Source organism: Podarcis pityusensis (genome assembly GCF_964106645.2).
Source record: "Podarcis pityusensis genome assembly, chromosome: 8".
NCBI lineage: Eukaryota > Metazoa > Chordata > Lepidosauria > Squamata > Lacertidae > Podarcis > Podarcis pityusensis.
The window spans coordinates 27,537,452-27,557,884 of record NC_138033.1 but is presented as its reverse complement, the minus strand read 5'-3'; the positions used below and the strand labels follow the sequence as shown (position 1 = coordinate 27,557,884).

The 20,433-nt window shown below is 46.0% G+C and overlaps 1 protein-coding gene and 1 long non-coding RNA gene across 4 annotated transcripts in view; one reads left to right on the top strand and one right to left on the bottom strand.

The window, feature by feature from the left end:
- The window catches only part of LOC308482508, a 53,067-nt gene extending 45,001 nt beyond the window's left edge, over positions 1-8,066 (top strand). For all 3 annotated transcript variants that reach the window (XR_013989302.1, XR_013989303.1, XR_013989304.1), the window contains 2 exons: positions 7,582-7,700; positions 7,793-8,066. This is a non-coding gene — a long non-coding RNA (uncharacterized lncRNA). The remainder of the gene's footprint in view (positions 1-7,581; positions 7,701-7,792) is intronic.
- On the bottom strand, positions 43-18,743 carry IFNLR1 (interferon lambda receptor 1). Its single transcript, XM_081015591.1, has 7 exons — positions 18,608-18,743; positions 13,358-13,481; positions 11,693-11,886; positions 10,452-10,600; positions 8,332-8,479; positions 7,539-7,654; positions 43-3,196 (listed from the first exon to the last, which is right to left on the bottom strand). The coding sequence occupies exons 1-7, from the start codon at positions 18,672-18,674 to the stop codon at positions 2,318-2,320; spliced, it is 1,677 nt and encodes a 558-aa protein (XP_080871717.1). The 5' UTR covers positions 18,675-18,743; the 3' UTR covers positions 43-2,317.
- Positions 18,744-20,433: the final 1,690 nt, after the last annotated feature.

Genomic DNA, 20,433 nt, shown 5'->3' with positions numbered 1-20,433 from the left:
CTTTTCACCGATTGAAAAACACACACAAAGTTTTAAATAAAATATTTTTCCCCTGTAAAAGTTTATTTGTAGCCTATTTATGGCTATAAAAACATACATTATTTAGCAATGCAAATAACAATACAATTCAACATTATACACATAAAGTGACACACTTCCCATTTTATTGATAGGGTTGCCAGTTATTATTATTTATTGAATATGGCCCTATACCTGGAAGTCTCAGCTTCCAACCTGGTGATTCCTCAACCGTATTTTTCATTCTAAGGAGAAATACCACCTGTCAATATGCAGGGAAAGGAACCACTTCTCCTGCCAAAAGAAATCAAGCGAGAAGAGCGTGCAAGGTTACACTTCAAATGTGTGCGTGTGTCAGACTCTGTCACAGTAAAACTTCCTTTAGAAAATACTGTTTGAATTACCCAAAGTGTTACCAAGGGTGGGGTGTGCATGGTGGTTTCAAGCGCACTTGGCTTGGCAATAAAAAGGAAGGTGGGAAGCAGCTTTGGGCGAGGTAGATTTGTTTTCTCTGGAGGAATCATAGAATCATTGCAAAGAACTAGCCAATGTCCTTGAACATAATATTCATGTCTCGAAATGTGGGAGGCACAACACAGTAATGGAAGCGTCTCCGGTTAACAGATCTTAATCTGGGGCTCAAGGAGAGTGGTGACGCTCGTTTTTCCTAGCCCTTATCTGAGCATGTGAGCCCCAACACTGTATAAACATGTCAAAACAACTGCACATCAGAAGCAAAAAGGCTGTAACAACAACAAGGCGCGAGGAAGGGAAGGAACAGGGAAGGGAGCAGAAGGCTGTATTGCTTTTATTATAATACTGTGAAAACCCAAATAAAACTTTCTATCTATCCAAAGAGGGATTAACATCAGGAAGACTCCAGATGCCCATTTGAGGGCTGCTATCTTGACCTCCATTTGCCAACCTCCTCTCTCCCTCCACCTCCTTTTAAAGAGCTGGGGCTGGAGAGAGAAAGACACAAGGGAAAAGAACCTTCCCTCCAGGTACCTGCCACACATTATCCTCATCCCAATAGCTAACCTGCTTCAGGTCATGTGGAAGAGGATAGGAGACGAGGTTGTCAGAAAGAACCATGGCTGGATTTGTTGGTTTGGACTGTTGTACCTTCAGAGCAAAGCTTTGTGGCAAAGCTATCTGCCAGCCTCAGCGCAAGGTTCACAAGATTCAGCAGCCTGTAGGGCCGGCTGTCACCACCAGAGGGCGACAGTGCATGGTAAACTCTGCGCAAGAGTCTTTGCCAACCTGTTGCCTTGCAAATGTTTTGGTTCACAACTGCCAGTGGCCCCGCCAACACAACCCTGGCTGGGGCTGATGGGAATTGTAGCCTAAATGGGAACTGTCCAAAATATCTGGGGCACCAGATTGATAAATATATGAGGTATGTACACACATCTAACAATATATTAACAATATAAATTAACAAATGCATTTAGAACACTTACAACAGCTTGGGACTTCAGAAGGCCTCTTTTGCTCAGCAGAGAGGATTTTTTTTTGGTCCCAACAACGGAATTTAGACGTAGATCTGTTTATTGAATTGACAGTTCCACCCTGTGCCCATGACATACAGTGGTGCCCCGCAAGACGAATGCCTCGCAAGATGGAAAACCCGCTAGACGAAAGGGTTTTCCATTTTTGAGTTGCTTCGCAGGACGAATTTCCCTATGGGCTTGCTTCGCAAGATGAAAATGTCTTGCGAGTCTTGAGATTTTTTTTTCACTTTCCCCCCCTTTATCTAAGCTGCTAAGCCTTTAATAGCCTTTTAGCAGCTAAGCCGATAAGCCGATAAGCCTTTAATAGCCGCTAAACCGCTAATAGCGCTAATCCGTTAAGCCGCTAATAGGGTTGCTTCGCAAGACGAAAAAACCGCTAGACAAAGACACTCGCGGAACCGATTAATTTCGTCTTGCGAGGCACCACTGTACTTCCAAGTGAGCATATATAGGATTGCACCGTAAATTAACACATTTATTCTCCTGGCTTTCTTTGTGACTGCTGAGCTGGCCCCTGGAATCAATGTAGAAGCTTTTGCTACAGCATGGGGCTAAAACTCTTAAGCAGGAGGCACCTTTCTCTTCCCACACCTTGTTCATTATGGGATGGGGTGAGGATTAAAGAAAACAACATGAGCTTGGACTGAATTGGATTCTGTATAATGGTTAACTTCCCTATTGTAGAATTCAGATCTTTCAGTGCAAAGTTCACCACCCTGTTACTGGTGAAACGGCTGTGATCCTAAGATTCTATGACTAGGGAAATCCATTTCAGGGCATCCAAATCAGGTTCTTGCAATATAATGTGTGTGCCTCGGCCGATACCCATGGAATTTGGGTTCTGGAGTACGGCCTGATTCCAAGTCTCTGTTTTCTCCAAGCAGCCCAGGTTCTAAGGCTCCCATGCAAGGCACGTCCAGAAGAGGTATTTCATCCACGAGACTTCCACAACCACTGGAGTCCTTTTCAGAACCTCTTTCGTCTACAAACTGCTCCTCAAAATGGAACCCACAGGAGTCCTGGTTGCCTAGCATCCCAAAGAGAGGTATCTTCAAGTCCTCCAGGCTGGCACAGTTTTCTTCCGGATGACCTCTCACAGGTGCGAATTGCTTCCCAGTGGAAAGGTTAATGCCAGAACCTTCTATCAATACCGACGAGAAGTCTATATCTTCATCCCATCCTTTTCCTCCAGCAGTTGGAAAGCCAACTGGAAACCCAAGGGATTCCTCCACAGAGGAACTCTCAGAACTTGAGGTCCCCTCGTTCTCTTGGAACCCAGAAGAAGACTCCCCTGTCACCCACTCTCTTGAAGCAGGGACCCCAAGCACAGTTAAATCTGGCAAACCTGACTGAGAACTTCCATAGCCGGAAGATGGCAGAGGTGCTTCCAGGCACATGTTGGCCATTTGGCAGTTCAAGCTTTTCTTCTGGAATCGAAGCACTTCCGTGTAGGGTATGGGGCTTCCGCTATCGTCATCGTCATCTTCCTCATCTTCCTCACTTTCTTCTGATGGCACAGAAGGACTCAGTGCTGAGTGTTTCTGGGAGCCAGTCCTGTTCCTCCTTCCTGATTCCACAAGTGCTGCTGTACACGTGATGGGATCCAACTTGATTGCTTCCCTTTCACCAATCAACAGCAACTTTGTTGGGCCTTTGGAAAAATCCTAATTAGGGAGACAGAATGTGGTTGACCATTTTAGAGGCATATGGCTAGATATTTTTAATTCTGGCTATAACATTTATCTAAAGGTACCCCTGCCCGTACGGGCCAGTCGTGACCGACTCTAGGGTTGTGCGCTCATCTCGCTCAAGAGGCCGGGAGCCGGCGCCGTCCGAAGACACTTCCGGGTCACATGGCCAGCGTGACGAAGCTGCAACTGGCGAGCCAGCACACAGAAATGCCGTTTACCTTCCCGCTTTAAAGCGGTACCTATTTATCTACTTGCACCTAGGGGTGCTTTTGAACTGCTAGGTGGGCAGGAGCTGGGACCGAACAACAGGAGCTCACCCCGCCGCAGGGATTCGAACCACCGACCTTACGATCAGCAAGTCCTAGGCACTGAGGTTTTACCCACAGCGCCACCCGCATCCCAGTATTTATACCTTCCTTGACTGCAAAAACAAAAAACCCCTCTAAGCAGTTAACAGGAAGTATTTAAATTATCAGTAAAAACAGTTAAACAGAATTAAAAACCTTTTTTAAAATAATTAAAATGAACAGCAAAATAGATTAAAATATGTCAACATTTCATCTTGAAGTCACCATGACATACGACTTTAAACTAGGACTGATTATGCGACTGGTCAATAGCTAAGGAGATTTTCGGGATGGGGGAGAAATTAGCTTGCAAACCTACCTGGTTTGCACTTCCTAAATATATTTTAAATTCACACTTCTCTGCATTTTGAAATGCCATTCTCCGACCAAAAAAAGTAATGTGTTAGGTGGGAGTGTGAGTAAAATTGCAAATATTAGCGAAAGTAACATACAAAACTTCTTTATACAATATGGAAAATTGCTGTCAAAAATGTGTGTGTTAGGCAGCGTTGCATTGAAAAAGACATACGATAGTAGAAATGCACACTAAAATGCAGAAGAATTTTCATAACGCCTTTTTCCCCATAACACCTCATATATATATATATATATATATATATATATATATATATATAAATATATATTGTCAGGGCTGCCTCAAGTCTCAGCTCACAAAAGACCAACGCCTTTCTCTTCTTATATACAAAAGTGTTTATTGCAGTTCATTGTTTGCTTCAGATCCGAGGCGCGCAGCCCTACGTCTGCTAGGCTTAGACCGCTGAAGTCCCTTCTGAATCTGTCCCTGCCCTGCACCAGTTTAAGAGGCTTGCGCTGCTCCACCTCTTTCTCTCTTTCCTTTTCCGCAGGGTCTTTCTGCCCGCTGGGGTTTCGCCCCTCCTGGATTCCTCCGACGCGGAATCAGACTGCTCTTGCCCCCTCCTGCGGGCTTTGGGACCTGGCCCCTCCTCCGGGCTCCCTGTACTTCCGCGCGCCTCTACATTTGAACTTGGCGCGCGCCCCCAACCTCTAACTTTCCTTTTGACAGCTACGCTACTCCCTTCACTACTCCCCTCCCCTTCCAGGAGGGTGGCTTCCTCCGACCTCCCTCCTTTCTCTACTGCCGGAGCCGCCTCCCCTGATACACTGGAACCTCCACCCCCTTCGCTGCACTCTGGCGGGGAGGCTGGTCCTGACGCCCAGCTGCCACTTTGGGATCCCCCGCTGGCCCCCTGCTCCTGACAAGTCCCCCCTGGGGCTCCCCTGGCCTTGACCACCGGCGCCCCCTTCTGGGAATCCTCTGATTCGCTGGAAAGACTCATGGAATCTCTAGAGTCATTGTCATCCTCTTCCTCGCTGTCCTGGGATTCATCCCCATCGCTCTCCATCTCCTGCCTACCCTGTGCCTCTGTCCCTGAACCCCTGACATATATATATATATATATATATATATATATATATATATAGTATATATATATATATATATATATATATATATATATATATATTAATGATATCTTGATTTACAAAAGTATGTGCAATGTCCGCTTTTTCAAGTTGCGTTTTCTACAGATCAGTTTCATTTGTTGTGAGACATTAGTGTTGCATTAGGAAGAAAAGGGGGAAAGAGGTGGAGGGGGGAGAGGTGAGTGGGGTGGGGTGGGGTGGGGTGGGGTGGCAATGCTTCTGTTCTACTTAGTGTATGTGTTTTAAAAAAAAATGCAAAATGATGTAGAAATGTGGTGAGCTGAACTTAAGGTTGGAAAAACGAGAAATGGAGAGAAAGTAAAATTGACAGATTCACCCATCCCTAAGAAATGGTGCGATCAAGTGCAAAGCAGAAATGAGTGCTTGCAAATATTTAAAATGTAGCAAAATTGCCAGCTCTACTATCCTTGCATTCCTTCCTGTCTACCAGGAGCTGTAGGTAGTAGCAACACTGTGTCACATAGAGCAAAAGTGTGTCTGGCTTAGTACAGTGGTACCAAAGCATTCCAAAACCAAGGCTCGCTTTCCCATAGAAAGTAATGCAAAATGGATCAATCTGTTCCAGACTTTTAAAAACAACCCCTAAAACAGCAATTCAACATGAATTTTACTATCTAACGAGACCATTGATCCATAAAATGAAAGCAATAAACAACGTACTGCAGCCACACAATCAATCAATCAGTAGCTGAACTGGGTTCCACACAGCCGCAAAAACAAACAAAAAAGCCGCAAAAACAAAAGCGCAAAATAAATAGGAAAAACAGACATACCTCAGCGTAACACTCAAAACGGAAGTGTGGCACTCAAATTGGAAGTGCAACTCTCAAAACGGAGCACGTTAGGCTTCCGGAAAAAGTTTGCAAACCAGAACACTTAATTCTGGGTTTGCAGCGTTTGGGTTCCAAGTTGTTCGAGTACCAAGGCGTTTGAGAACCAAGGTACCACTGTATAAAGCAGCACTATCTGTTCCATATAAAAGGTGTTTCAGTCTTTGGTTCAGTCAGGTTCACGTCTCTGGCAAGAGGAAAGAACCTTGCCATTTGACAAAAACCACAGAACAGGGAAGTAATCTACCTTCCTCCTCCTCCTCCTCCCATTCTTCAACATCTACACAAAACCCCCGACTGAGGTCATCCAGGATTTTGGAGCAAGATGTGAGCAAAATGTGGGTGGCACACAGCTTTACTTCTTTTGACATCTGCAAGTGTGGCAGCAGATGTACAAGATTGGTATGTTGTCTTGGTAAATGTCTGGATGAGATCCAATCAACTTAATCCTGACAAGGCCAAGGCACTGTTGGGGGGGGGACTAGATCAAATGGATGGTATGCAGCCTGCTTTGAGTGGAGTTATGTAGCTTGGGGGTACTAATGGATCCATTACGGTTGCTTGAGGCTCAATTGGCCTTGGTGACATGGAGCATCTTTTATCAGCTTCAACTGGTGGCCCAGTTGCACCCCTATCTGGACAGGGGCAGCCTAGCTTCTGTCGTCTTCAATCTGGTAATATCTAGGTTGGGTTATTTTAATGTGTTATTTGTAGGGCTGCCTCTACAGTCAGGGACGCGGGTGGCGCTGTGGGTTAAACCACAGAGCCTAGGACTTGCCGATCAGAAGGTCGACGGTTCAAATCCCCGCCACGGGGTGAGCTCCCGTTGCTCGGTCCCTGCTCCTGCCAACCTAGCAGTTCGAAAGCACGTCAAAGTGCAAGTAGATAAATAGCTACCGCTCTGGCTGGAAGGTAAACGGCATTTCTGTGCACTGCTCTAGCTTGCCAGAAGCGGCTTAGTCATGCTGGCCACATGACCCGGAAGCTGTACGCCAGCTCCCTCGGCCAATAAAGCGAGATGAGCGCCGCAACCCCAGAATCGGTCACGACTGGACCTAATGGTCAGGGGTCCCTTTACCTTTACCTCCACAGTTAGGAAACTGCAGCTGGTACAGAATTCAGAGTCCAGATAGTGAACCAATTCTGGTATGTCTGCAGTCACTACCAGTTAAGTCTCCAAGCTCAATTCAAAGTGCTAGATTTGACCTATAAAGCCTTATGTCACTCAAGACCCCAATATCTCAAGGACTGCCCTCTCCCCACATGAACCAATCCAGAACCTGACAGTCATCATCAATGGTCGGTCCAGAGGGTGGCAGTACAAGAATGGGCCTTTTCCATGTTGGTTCCCCACTTCTGGAATGCCCTCCCCACGCTTGGCACCACCTTCATCCATTTTTAAATGCCAGGCAAAAACTTCCATTTTCCCTGCGGCTTTTGGCTCTTAATTTGAAGGGCTTCAGGTATTTGTGCCCTTTTAGTGGAAGACTTGTTTTTTATTTGTATAGCTGTGTTTTTAGATTTTTATCAGCAGTTTGTTATACTTGAGTTTAGTGTTTTGTTTTTTGTAAGTTGCTTTGGGTCACTTTTGTGGAGAAAGTGATAAATAAATAAATAAATAAATAAATAAATAAATAAATAATTATCCCATACCAAAGCTTGAGGCATCTTGATTGGATTATTCATCTTTTTGTAGCAGCAGAAGACAATAAAGGCACCAGCAGGGAGCATGAGTAGCAATGGAACAGCAACAAATACCCAGTTTTCTGCTGCAGAAGAAAGCAAACAAACGAAGCAGTTAATACTGTATTTGGGGTAAGTTCTTACCCTTTCTCCACTTCAGTCTGTTTTATTGTTCCGTTCTTCCTGGTCTCTTAATTAAAAGTGGTGTTTTTTGTTTATCACAGACAGAATGAAATTTTCACTGAACCAGGGAACCAGGCAGAGGGCCTTCTCGGTAGTGGCGCCTGCCCTGCAGAATGCCCTCCCAGCAGATGTCAAGGCAATAAACAACTATTTTACTTTTAAAAGACAACTGAAGGCGGCCCTGTTTAGGGAAGTTTTTAATGTCTGATGCTGTATTGTTTTTAATATTCAGTTGGAAGCCGGCCAGAGTGGCTGGGGAAACCCAGCCAGATGGGTGGGGTATAAATAATAAATTATTATTATTAATAAAACAAAGCTTCCTTGGCACACAGTGTCTTTGGATATATTCCAGGAATGTGGGGCTACCCAATATGAGGCCACAGGGATCTGTTCCCATCTACATAAAGAGGCAAAGCTATCTATTTTAGCCGTGTGATCACAATGCAGCTTCAAACATCCATTTGAACCCATCTAAACTGCATGTGCACAAGCCTGCCCTGCGCATGCTGGATCAGGGCAAGTAGACAAAATGGACAGTAAAGTCTTTGCACAGGCACCCCCGTTTCCTCCTTCCCTGTACCTTTTTCATGCAAGAGAGTGCAAACTGGTTTCGAGTAGTTGCTCCGTTTTTCACTCATGACGGCACGGGCACGGAAGCAGTATCTGCCACTGCTCCAGTGTGTTGTGTCGAAGCCCAGAACATTCTTCTTCATCTCAGTGTAGTTCCTCTGGCAGATAAGAAAAGCAAAGGGGGTTGAAATCGACAGGGTCAGGGACCGTGCTGAGGAGGGCTCCACTGAGGAGGAATGGTGGGAGCCTTTCCCTCCCCCTGCTCCTGATCAGGATCCTGAATCTTCTCAGGAGCAGGATGACAGCATAGATTTGAAACAGTAGTTTGCAGAGGGGCATAGTTCAGAATGCAGAAGCTGGGAAATACAGTGGTACCTCGGGTTAAGTACTTAATTCGTTCCGGAGGTCTGTTCTTAACCTGAAGCACCACTTTAGCTAATGGGGCCTCCCACTGCTGCTGCGCCACCGGAACCCAATTTGTGTTCTTATCCTGAAGCAAAGTTCTTAACCTGAAGCACTATTTCTGGGTTAGCGGAGTGTGTAACCTGAAGTGTATGTAACCCGAGGTACCACTGTACTGGATGGGGAACAGCTAGGAGGAGGAGAACTGGGAGGGAGAGAGTTAACAGACTCACTGTCGCTTGCTCAGTCCAAGGTCAAGAAGAGCAGATAAGAAAGCACAGTGGTTGCAAGCTCAGGTTGCAAGACGCAGTGGTGATGTGGGTGACTAGAGAGGAAGTGGGTAGAAGCCATAATTGGGAGCACCTTCATTCCGATGAATGTATTCTTTGTTCTCTCACTGTGATCATTAAAGTTTCTAACTGGTAAGAGACTCCTTTCTCTTTGTTCTGCTTATCTTTTGCCAAAAGAGGGAAGGTGTCATGGTCCGAGTTACAGGCAGTCGGAGTCCCGGCTTGGTACGCTGGGTGGAGGTCGGGAAGCAGGAATCAGCAGTCCAGGGGTCCATGAATCAGGAAACCAAGAGTCAGGAAGCCAAGAGTTTCAGGGTAAGGAAACCAGGAGTCAGGAAGCCAGGAGTCAGGAGGCCGAAGCACAGCTAGATGGGTAGCGTGTTGCTGTGGCAAAGAGCCAGAGGGAAATGCTGGTCTTATAGACCCCTCCCGGCCCTTGCCACCAGGTGCTACGAGTCTTCTCTCAAGCCTAACCTGTGTGGCTGCACCTTGCCCTTCCAGGCCAAACTCAGGAAGGCCCCAGTCCTGCGAGGCCCTACCAGTCACAGGGCCCGGCTCCTGCACACACTCCTAACAGAAGGAAGCCGATTCCCTGAACAAACTAGGGTTGGAGAGGGGGGATGCTCAATTTTTATTTTACATTTTAGAAACTTGCATTTCATTGGGAAACTGGGGACAAATTCACACTTTTTTATACATATAAAACACAAACTGGAACACAGCGAGTGTTTGAAAATTTGTGCTTTCCAAATTTCACCATGCACTTCTCCAGCCAAATAATGTGTATAAAAATGCATACATTATTGAAGTTGAAAATAACAGACAAAAATGCATTATAGGAGGGGAAATGGGGTTGCAAAAATGTGTAAAATAGTCAAAGCGGCATGCAAAATGTGGTTAACAGGAGAAACATGCACTAAAATACTGACAAATTCTCACAAGAATTTAAAAACAGTGGAGGGGATAAATTGCTTCAGAAATGCAGAGAACTGAACTTAAGGTTGGAAAAAATGAGAAACTGAGTGGAACTGAAATTGACAGACTTGCCCATTCCTTGTCCACCAAGAGGCATTAGCATGGTTCTAGAACGATTTCAAGCCAGGCAAAAAACAGCTGGGGTGCAAGGCAGGGCTAGTGAGGGGGTGTGGCCTGGGGAGAGTACCAAGGGCCAGACAGAGAGGCTTGGAGGGCCACATTCAGCCCTGAGGCCTGAGGATCCCCGCCCCTGGTTTAAAGTATACACCAGCTGCACTTTGAAGAGGTCCACTGCACCACACACAGGAGTCTTTTCAATGGAAGGAAGGGTGGGATACAAGTTTAATAAGCACTCCCTAAGCAAGCCCTGAAATGAGGAAGGATTGTTAAATGTAAATGACAATGACTTTCAAGAAGGATGTCTGCAGATGATTTTGAAGTTGCATATCCACCGCCTACTTACTGGTTTCCCTGCTCCATCGATGCCATACTCCAAGTCATAGGTCAGGTCTTGAAATGTGGCCTCTACACAGGATGGGTGGGAGAAAGCAACGCTCACATCAAGAGCATTTTCAGTTTTTTTCAGTTGCAGAATTGGGGGAGCAAGTTCCACTGGAAACGATTGGACAGATGTTAGGGCAATATTGAGAGAGACAGAGAGGAGTAAATACCCCCACCCCCAAATGCTTGGTTGTTGCCAGTGTGTTCTACATCTCACTGATGGAATAATACACATCATTCTGCTTTATCTGTCGTTCTGCAATGCTTTCTGAATGATACCACATTACTACTGTCCGGTATAGCACTCTTGAGCTATAGAGCAACAAAACTGGGACATTTGTGGTATAAAAAGTTACAGGATTTCAGCAGGAAGCTGCAGGGCATGTGCTGACTGGAAACGAAGGCAATATGGTTGCTCTGAAACTTTTGCAGGTACAAGTAGTATTTGGAAGAGAGAATGCATATAGACACCTCAATGCCACCCTGAGCACAAATCATCATGAGTGCACAATTTTAATAATATGTCTGGAAGTGTCCTGAAATTCCTGCTCATTTATGGGCCTGTCAGGTGAGCTACCTGGGCCTTTCTAAACCACAGCATTTGCTCAATCTCAACTTCCCCAACGTGGTGCCCTCCAGATATTTTGGACACAGTTCCGTGTCTTTCTGCTTCACTGCCAATGAGTGCTAGGTTGGGGAAGGTTAATCCCATCAGGTAAGTTATGTACTGAGTTGAACAGGATCCAAAAGGCAGCAGTCTGATTGGTCCTAGAACAATGCAGCAGTATGATTGGTCCGCAGGAGCCACCCAATCCAGCTCCAGGTGGAAGTGAATCCACAACCTGATTGGCCCACGGGAGAATCCCGGAATTAGCCAATCACGTGTGGCCCATTGTGTAAATAATGTATATAAAGCAGATATTTTGGGGGAACTTTCATTCCTCACTACGAGCTGAATAAAGAGCATGAAATCCACACTCGACTCTGAGTATATTTCAAGGTATTAGTGTTTTATCCCTATCTGCCAGGCTGTCTGGAGAGAAAGGAACCTCTGGCCTTATAAGAAGTTCCCCTCCTCTCTTTCACTTATTAGGTCTTCTGGGACAGAATTGTGAGCAGAACCTTCCATTTCACAAAATAACAATTGGCAGCATTAGTACAACCGCCCTCTGCACCTTGATCTCAGGGTCCTACCAGCCATACCTTGAACAGTGTAGTCAATATTATTCAGTTCCACCCATTTGGAAGAGGCCATCCCAGAGTTATTCTTCATCTGAGCTTTCACATGGACTGAGTATCTGTTGTCCAGTTCTGGAGACATGCAAGTTATGTTGCAGACTGTTTCAGAGATGTCCCTACAGGGTAAGAAGTCGTCCCATTGAAGTCCGTAAGGCTCCCTGCAGGAAGAAGCCACAGCGGTGGCAGGTTAGTATTCAGATTCACATGAGGATGTGACGATTTCAATTCTGAAGAACAGTCAGCAGCCAATTGTTGCCAGGGGTGGAGATTAGATGGGGCTTTGCCAATACTCAGTCCCTAAAGAATCGTCTTTGTTTTTAAATGACAAGCTCAACAAAATATCTGAGAAAGTGTACCATTCTTTATAGACGTATGATTTAGAAGAGCTGTCACGAAACAAAATAACCTTGCCTGCATAGCAATTTTTTTACAGAATATAAATATGGTTTATATGCAATATAAACATACATATACATACACATATAGGCCACATTCACACTATATATTTAAAGGACTATGTTGTCATTTTAAACAGCCATGGCTGCCCCCAAAGAATTCTGGGAAGTGCAGTTTGTGAAGGTGCTGAGAGTTCTTAGAAGACCTCTGTTTCCCCTCACAGAATTACAGTTCCCAGAGTTCCCTGTGAAGAGGGATTGATTGTACCGAGAACTGTCGCTCTGTGAGGGGAATAGGGCCCCCCTAACCACTCTCAACACTCTTAACAAACTACAGCCCCCATAATTCATTGAGGGAAGCCATGACTGTTTAAAGTGGTACAACAGTGCTTTAAATGTATGGTGTGAATATGGCCATACTTTTTTCCTGTTTTGTTTAATGTGTGCATGTAACTATGCCCTTCACCCCAGAAATATATTGTCAAAGGATAAAAATGGAATGCCCAACCCAATAGCACTGTAAATTTCCAAACCAGTCTGAGCCTGACCTATGGACTAGGCCGTTCTGACAAGCGACTGGTGTTACACAACGTATTCAAGTCAAAGGCCACTTCAGGCTGAAGCTATTTTTGCAGGTGGGCTTCCATTGCAAAACACCAAATACAAGTCATGCAATTAATGAGTATTTGGCGTTCTTGGACAAAACACACACACACACACACACACACACACTTACTGCAGTAAGGAAAGTGATGGGGAAATGCTCTGGAAAGTGTGGGGTGACAATTACTTCATGTGACATTGGATAAGCTCCCTGCAATGAACACTTAATAAATGGTGGGCATGACAGCACCTCCCTGTAAACTTTGTGCAAACAAATCAGGTGTGAATGCTCAATAAACAGGTCATCTGGGAGACTGTCCTCCCCCCATTTTCTCTGAGAGGTGTGTGAACCTAGCTCATCCTGCACAAACTAGAAGATGATTTTTTTAATTGGGAGACATAAACACACCCACTGCCTCCAATTTCTTATGTGCTAGTAATATCCCAGAAAAATCAAGTGGAAATTATAGTCCAGCCTTTCCAAATCTGATGTCACTCAGATGTTTTGAACTACAACTCCCAGCAGCCACAGCTGCCAGCAAGTTGGTGGGAATTGTAGTCCAAAACATCTGGAGGGCTACCAAACTGGGGGAAGGTTGTTCTAGCCATTGCTCTTTTCTTTGATGCTCACATCCATTGAACAGTGTAGGTTACTCCAGGAAGGTCATCAGCAGCTGGCAGCCATGTCAAGAACAGATGGAAATCCTTCGACACGAGCGTCAGATTTTGAGGAGGTGATAGTAGGAATTCTTGGCCTGTTGGAAAGGAAGACTTCCTTAAGTGTCCTGGGGTTCATTTCGTCTTCACAAGGCTAGCCCAAGACTTTTCCTTGCTCAGGCAGAAGATCCAAAGCACAACCACCCTACTATTAATTCAGATAAGGCAAAGCCCACAGGGAACATCTGTGAGGAAACCTCATAATCTGGATGAGAATCCCACCCTTTGGGCCTCATTTATTCATTACCTGAGTTGGTAGTATTCTTATTAATATGAATTAGTTGCATTCTTGCATTCAAGTGCCTCAAAGCAAATCACACGGTTAAAAAAAAGAACATAACAAAAACATTAAAATCAATTTAAAAACAGCAATAAACAAAAATTAAAACACTCCCCCAATAACCTATTTAAAAGAATCTTTCCTACCACCTCACTGAAATGCATTTCAAGCGTGGACAAAGGCTGGAACTGTGGAGAATCTTTAGTACATATGATATGGGCCTGCCTAATGGTTACCCCTCTCTGGTCCGAGGTCCTCACACTTGTTAATCTAATTCTAGAGAAATATTTGACATAAGTGGATGTTGAACTGTATCTCAGTGTGACAGGACCTCACTGAGGGGCAGTGAAACTGGATTCTGTGGGTGCTGACGCTGCAGTACAGTGGTACCTCTGGTTACGAACTTAATTCATTCCGGAGGTCCGCTCTTAACATGAAACTGTTCTTATCCTGAGGTGCGCTTTCGCTAATGGGGCCTCCCACTGCCGCTGTGCCACTGGCGGGCGACTTCCGCTCGCATCCCAGGGCAAAGTTCGCTACCAGGAGCATCTACTTCTGGGTTAGTGGAGCTCGTTACCCGAAGCGTTCATAAAGGGTACGATATGTAACCCGAGGTTCCACTGTATTGGGAAGAACGCCTCTTACCCCCAATTGTACAGCCATCAAATGTTCTGTTAACATTGGCAGCGTACAAGCGGGCAGGTTTTCACAGGCGGCGGCAGGACAAGAAGTTCTCTGACATTTGGCCTGTGTATAAAGGCTTATTTGCCTGAACTGGAGTTGAGCAACGGGCTTCTTCATCTAAGGTGGTTTGTTGAATTTGGGGGCTAGAGCAATAACCCTTGGCTTTCCCTTGTGTGTCTCTGCGAATGCGTGTGGATCAATGGATGGTACACACGAGTGCCTGTCTTTTGATACTGATGCAGTGACTCTCCTCTGTTCCATAAATGTGTCATTTTGGTACTGAATAAAAACTATAAACAATAATGATTTTTAAAGTGCTGCAGGGGAGAGAAAGGATGGTCACAACAAAGACAACCGACCTGTGCAAACCTGTGTCTTCTCAGCACAGTGAAGCCTGTTTCTGGGTGAGGCAATAAATCTATACTTGGGCTAAACTGCCTCAGACTGCAGGGTGGCAGAGCAGAGGCAAGTGTCATGTGACTGAATGCTCCTCCATTAAAAAAAAAAACAGTTGGGGAAAGGTTGTAGCTCAGTGGTAGATCATCTACTTTGCAATCAGAAGGTCTCTGGTTCACCTCCTGGCATCTTCAGGTAGAGTTGGGAGATAGACTCCCTGTCTGAAACTCTGGAGAGTGGCTGCCTGTCAGTGTGGGCAATATGGAGCTAGGATTCAGGATAAGGCAACTTCCCCCATTCTCTGAGCACTTTCACACAAATATGCCCTTCCGCACAATTTGTCCTCACAACAACTCTGTGAGGGAGAGGGATTGGCCCAAGGGCTGCTAACCACTATCTATTTCAAGACTTTCCGTAATGATGCCCAGGGAATGTGTCATGGTTACATATGCATACATAGTGATGGCTTCTTAGAGAATGATCCCAAGCTATGAACTCCTGCAATACAACAATTTTGCCTTTTTAAAGGGGAAATGTGATTGCAGTTGCAATTATCAAAAATGGGAGCACTATAGACACCCATTAAAAGGTAAAGGGACCCCTGACCATTAGGTCCAGTTGTGGCCGACTCTGGGGTTGCGGCGCTCATCTCGCTTTATTGACTGAGGGAGCTGGCGTACAGCTTCCGGGTCATGTGGCCAGCATGGTGAAACCAGAGCAGCTCACGGAAACACCGTTTACCTTCCCGCCGGAGAGGTACCTATTTATCTACTTGCACTTTAACGTGCTTTCGAATTGCTAGGTGCACAGGAGCGGGGACCAAACAACAGGAGCTCACCCCATCGTGGGGATTCGAACCGCGACCTTCTGATTGGCAAACCCTAGGCTCTTTGGTTTAACCCACAGCGCCACCCGCGTCCCATAGACTCCCATTATACAGCTGCAAATAAAACGCTTTTAAGGGGACGACAGAGGACGAGATGGTTGGACAGTGTTGTCGAAGCTACCAGCATGAGTCTGACCAAACTGTGGGCGGCAGTGGAAGACAGGAGTGCCTGGCGTGTTCTGGTCCATGGGGTCACAAAGAGTCGGACACGACTAAACAACTAAACAACAACAAAGTGTGCTTTAAGTGCACTAGATGGTGATGGTGAACCTTACGGAAAATTCAAAGTATGTTTTTAAAAAAGCATTTTCAGAACGGTTTTTATATGTGTGTAGATTCCACCTACTACGTCAATATCCATCTTTGGTCAGGTGTTTGTCTACCCCACAAAAACTGCTGCTGAGCAATTTGGATAAGGAAGTGGGGGAGAATACAAACTTATTCGCAAAACAATATTTTACTAAACTTCCCTATAGGGCAAATATATGTAATTGGAAAGTGCCCAAACCACCCAGCAGGAAATGATAGTCTAGTATACATAAAAAAGGGAAGTAAAGATTATGCAAAAATGATCAGATCAAAAGAGAGACGGTGGACCAATCTTGCACAGCTGCCTGGCATTATCCCATTTCATATGTTGAAACACCCAGTTGATAACTTTAGGGCCATATCTGGAATTCTGTGGCTGAAATTCTTTTGGGAAAGTATCTGCGGGGTGTCTGTGATTTGGACAGGAGCACTGCAAAGAGGTGAGAGTCCACTTCCGCACCCAAATGCTGAAAACTCACTTTAAAAAAACGAGTGCCTATTTACCTGTTAGGGAAAGTCCATAGGGGCCTGTAAGTTTCCCTTAACGGGGTGTGTAGCAGCCAGAGTTAGTATGTCCCATTTCAGTGCACCACCGCCACCAAAGCATCCCCTCCCTGGGTTACGTAGTGACACAAAGCAGCAACGGTGACAGCAGGTACTGACAAGATCTTGCGATCACCAATGCTGTGGCATTTGTTAAAGGGGCTGAGAGTTGTTGGGTGACTCCTATTTTCTTCAGAGAGCTACAATTCCTACAGTTCCCCAGGAAGAAGGATTGGTTGTTAACCATCCTGGAATAGGCCAACATGGTGAATAGGAGCAACCAACGTGTTGCCCTCTATTTATTGCTTGGAATACAACTCCCATCATCCCAGGTCATAGGCCATGCTGGCAGGGGTTGATGGGAGTTGGAGTCTGACAACATATTGAGGTCACCACATTTGAATAGGCTAGGGGTACCAGATGTCCCCATTTCCCGGGGACAGACCCCTGATTTGCAAATCTGTCCCAGGACACATTCCATCGCTGGATTTCATTAAACGTCCCAGGGAAATGTGACATCCTGGTCTCCTGGAGGAATATGCAGCTGGAGGGGTGGGAAGACAGTTTTTGCGCAGGCAGAGGCAGAGGTGGGGGGGGGGATCAAAGAGTGCGAAAGAAGGGCTTTGTACCTTGCCCAGCAGAGAAATTGTGTGCCTTGCATCCCTCCTGGGCAACGGCGCGCTACCTGCCCGTGACTCCTGAGCCTCCCCCGATCTCCTACCCCCTATTTTTTGTGAGGTTATGGGTGGGCGGCCATTGCCCAGGAGGGGTGCAAGGTGCGCAGTTTCTCTGCTGGGCGAGGTGCAAAGCTCTTTTGCACCCTGTGAGACTCTCAAAATGAAGGGGGAAGGGGGCAGGTGATCGGGGGAGGCTCAGGAGTCACGGGCGGGCGGTGTGCAGTTGCCCAGGAGGGGTGCGAGGGGGGTAGTTTCTCCGCTGGGCAAGGCACGGAGGGGTGAGATGACTTCAATCCCCTCGGCCAACTGGAGCGGCGGTGGAGTTGGTGCAGAGCCGGGCAGCTGAGCGTGAGAGAGAGCATGAATGAAAGCGTGTCCCTGATGGCCAGGAACTGCAGAAGTCAAATTGGATCAGGGAAGCATTATGTTCTTTTAAGTTGAGGCTGCTTGAGTTGAGGTACCTCCATTGCAGGGGGTTGGCCTAGCTGCCCCTCAGAGGTCCTTTCCAAATCTGTGATCATCCCACGGTCGTACAGTGGTACCTCGGGTTAAGTACTTAATTCGTTCCGGAGGTCCGTACTTAACCTGAAACTGTTCTTAACCTGAGCTACCACTTTTGTTAATGGGGCCTCCTGCTGCTGCCGCGCCGCCGGAGCGCGATTTCTGTTCTCATACTGAAGCAAAGTTCTTAACCTGAGGTACTGTTTCTGGGTTAGCGGAGTCTGTAGCCTGAAGCGTATGTAACCTGAAGCATATGTAACCCGAGGTACCACTGTATTCTCAAACTCTGCTTCCAACTCCACCCCCCAGGTTTCTCTCCTCTTCCGGACTTCTCAAGACAGCAAAACAGCTGATGTATAGATGTAATTAGGGATAATAAAGCTAATAATAATAATAATAATAATAATAATAATAATAATAATAAAGTGTCCCCGGATTCATTGAAAAAAATCTGGTAACCATAGAATAGGCCCCTGCAGAGGGTTCCTTCCACCGTGCAGAAGCTCAAAGCATTCAACGCTGCATATGGCAGCCCTCACAGCCCTGCTGCCCTTCCAATGCTTCCGACTGAAACTCCCATCGGCCCCAGCCAGCGGGTGAGAAAAAGGAAATCTTTTTACATCCCATTTTTAGCCAGACATTCATTCCCACATCTCCTTTCGCCCTGCTGCCTTTTTCCATCTGAGTGTACTCCTTCCACACTGATAGACCGACAAGCTTGTTCCTTGCCATAAATCGTCACTCCCTGTCAAATCCGGCCAGCAGCAGAGAGACTTTGAGAAAGTGAACCCAACAGCAGGCTCTCCTTTTTAGACTTTGCACCCTTTGGTGGATAACCCAGCAAACGTATGAGTAGAAACGAAAGAGCCAGAGGGAATTTGGGCTTACCGACTGTCCCTGAAGCCTGTCCGAAGGAAGCCAGCACCACAAGACAACAGACCCCCAGAAGAGACATCCTGGAAAGGAGCGCAGCAGCTCATGTTTGGGCCAGGAACTTCTGTTTCTTACTTTCACTTTGAGGTTTCCTGGCAGGAAACAGCACCTGTGGCACACGTGCCAAAGCACAGCAGCCCCCTAGAGGACAGGAAGCACATTTACTTGCTGAATCTCCTGGATGTACATAAAAAGGCACCTTTGGCTGTGGTACTTAAGAGCCTGCTGCACTAGCCATCCCTGAAGTGTCTCTCTATCCCAACCCCTGCAGGCTTATTCGCTTGCTGCTGTTGGTGTTGTTGTTCATGACATTTATATCCTGCCCTTCCTCCAAAGGATCCCAGGGCAGCAAACACATCAAGACTAAAACTGCAACTCAGACTTCTAAAAACAGTTTGGAACTCCTAAAAGCAACCAGGATCCCCAAGGATGTGCAGTACGCAGTGTTGGATTTACGTATAAGCTAAACAAACTATAGCTTAGGGCCCCACTCTCTTGGGAGGCCCCTAAAAATTTAAAGGAAAAAACACTGGATGTACATTTCCAAAATATAAGATAAAAACCGAATAAAATAAAACCTACATACAGCAACAGTGTAGGCTCCTGTGATGTAAGTAATGGGCCCCGCCTGCTAGCCTGCTCCCTAAAATATCGCTGGTTTGCTCATTTCTACAGCAATTACTTTGATAAAATACATATTTTGTTATGTGCAAATGGCATTAGATTCCTATTAGGTCCATAAATTACCATATAGCATATATTCAACACAAAAAACCAGTGACAATTTGTTGTTGACACAGGTCAGCTGGACACATAAAGGGCCCCATTACCTTCAGCAGCTTAGGGCCTCACCAAACCTAAATCCGGCCCTGGTTGTACGGGGAGCTGACTTCTGGCACCAGACCAACTCTGCGTTACAAAGATGTCTGCAAACGTGATATGAACCCTGCCTTGTGGGAATCTCTTGCAGACGACTGCAGTGCCTGGAGACAGGCAGTCGAGTCGAGTATCCATAGCAGTGGCCAGAGGAGAAATGACCACTGGGGAGGAGCACAGAGAGAAGAAACGCCAGGGTGCATCTGCAGCAGCGCAAACAGATGCCTTCATCTGCCCCAGCTGCAGCAAAGCATGTATCTCTCACGTTGGTCTGTACAGCCACAGCAGGCGCTGCAACTGTCCAACAGCTTGACACAAAGGTGCACTCCTCCATTGACTCCCAAGACATACGGATGTCAACACCTCTAAAAATTAGTAATTCAAGGTGGCCAGAGATAGATCTTTCTGCCATCAAATGCCCGGGTAATTTTTTTTCACAATCCCATCAACGTCTTCAATAAACTGTATCTCAACAATTGCTCTCTTTAGTGCTCCTCCTCCTTGTGGTGGAATGTGTGAATTTCCCCAAACATTCCCTTTGGCCACTAGCCAGAGACAGCTGCAAAGGTCACTGTTATGTACTGAGTTGAATAGGATCCAAACTGTAGCAGTCTGATTGGTCCTAGAACAATAGGATCCAAAAGGCAGCAGTCTGATTGGTCCTAGAACAATAGGATTCAGAATGCAGCAGTCTGATTGGTCCTAGAACAATGCAGCAGTATGATTGGTTGGCAGGAACCACCCAATCCTGCTCCAGATAGAAGTGAATCCACAACCTGATTGGCTTACAGTAGAATTCCAGAATTAGCCAATCATGTGCAGCCCATTGTGTAAATAATGTATATAAAGCAGATACTGTGAGGGGACATTTATTCATTCCTCCTCACCACTATGAGCTGAATAAA

Excerpts from the sequence above, each read along its gene's own strand:
- IFNLR1 (XM_081015591.1), bottom strand. The coding sequence starts at position 18,674 with ATGTCTCTTCTGGGGGTCTGTTGTCTTGTGGTGCTGGCTTCCTTCGGA. Across the intron at positions 13,482-18,607 it reads ACAGGCTTCAGGGACAGTCG|GCCAAGAATTCCTACTATCA; the intron begins GTAAGCCCAAAT and ends CCTTTCCAACAG. Across the intron at positions 10,601-11,692 it reads TATTGACTACACTGTTCAAG|TGGAACTTGCTCCCCCAATT; the intron begins GTATGGCTGGTA and ends AATCGTTTCCAG.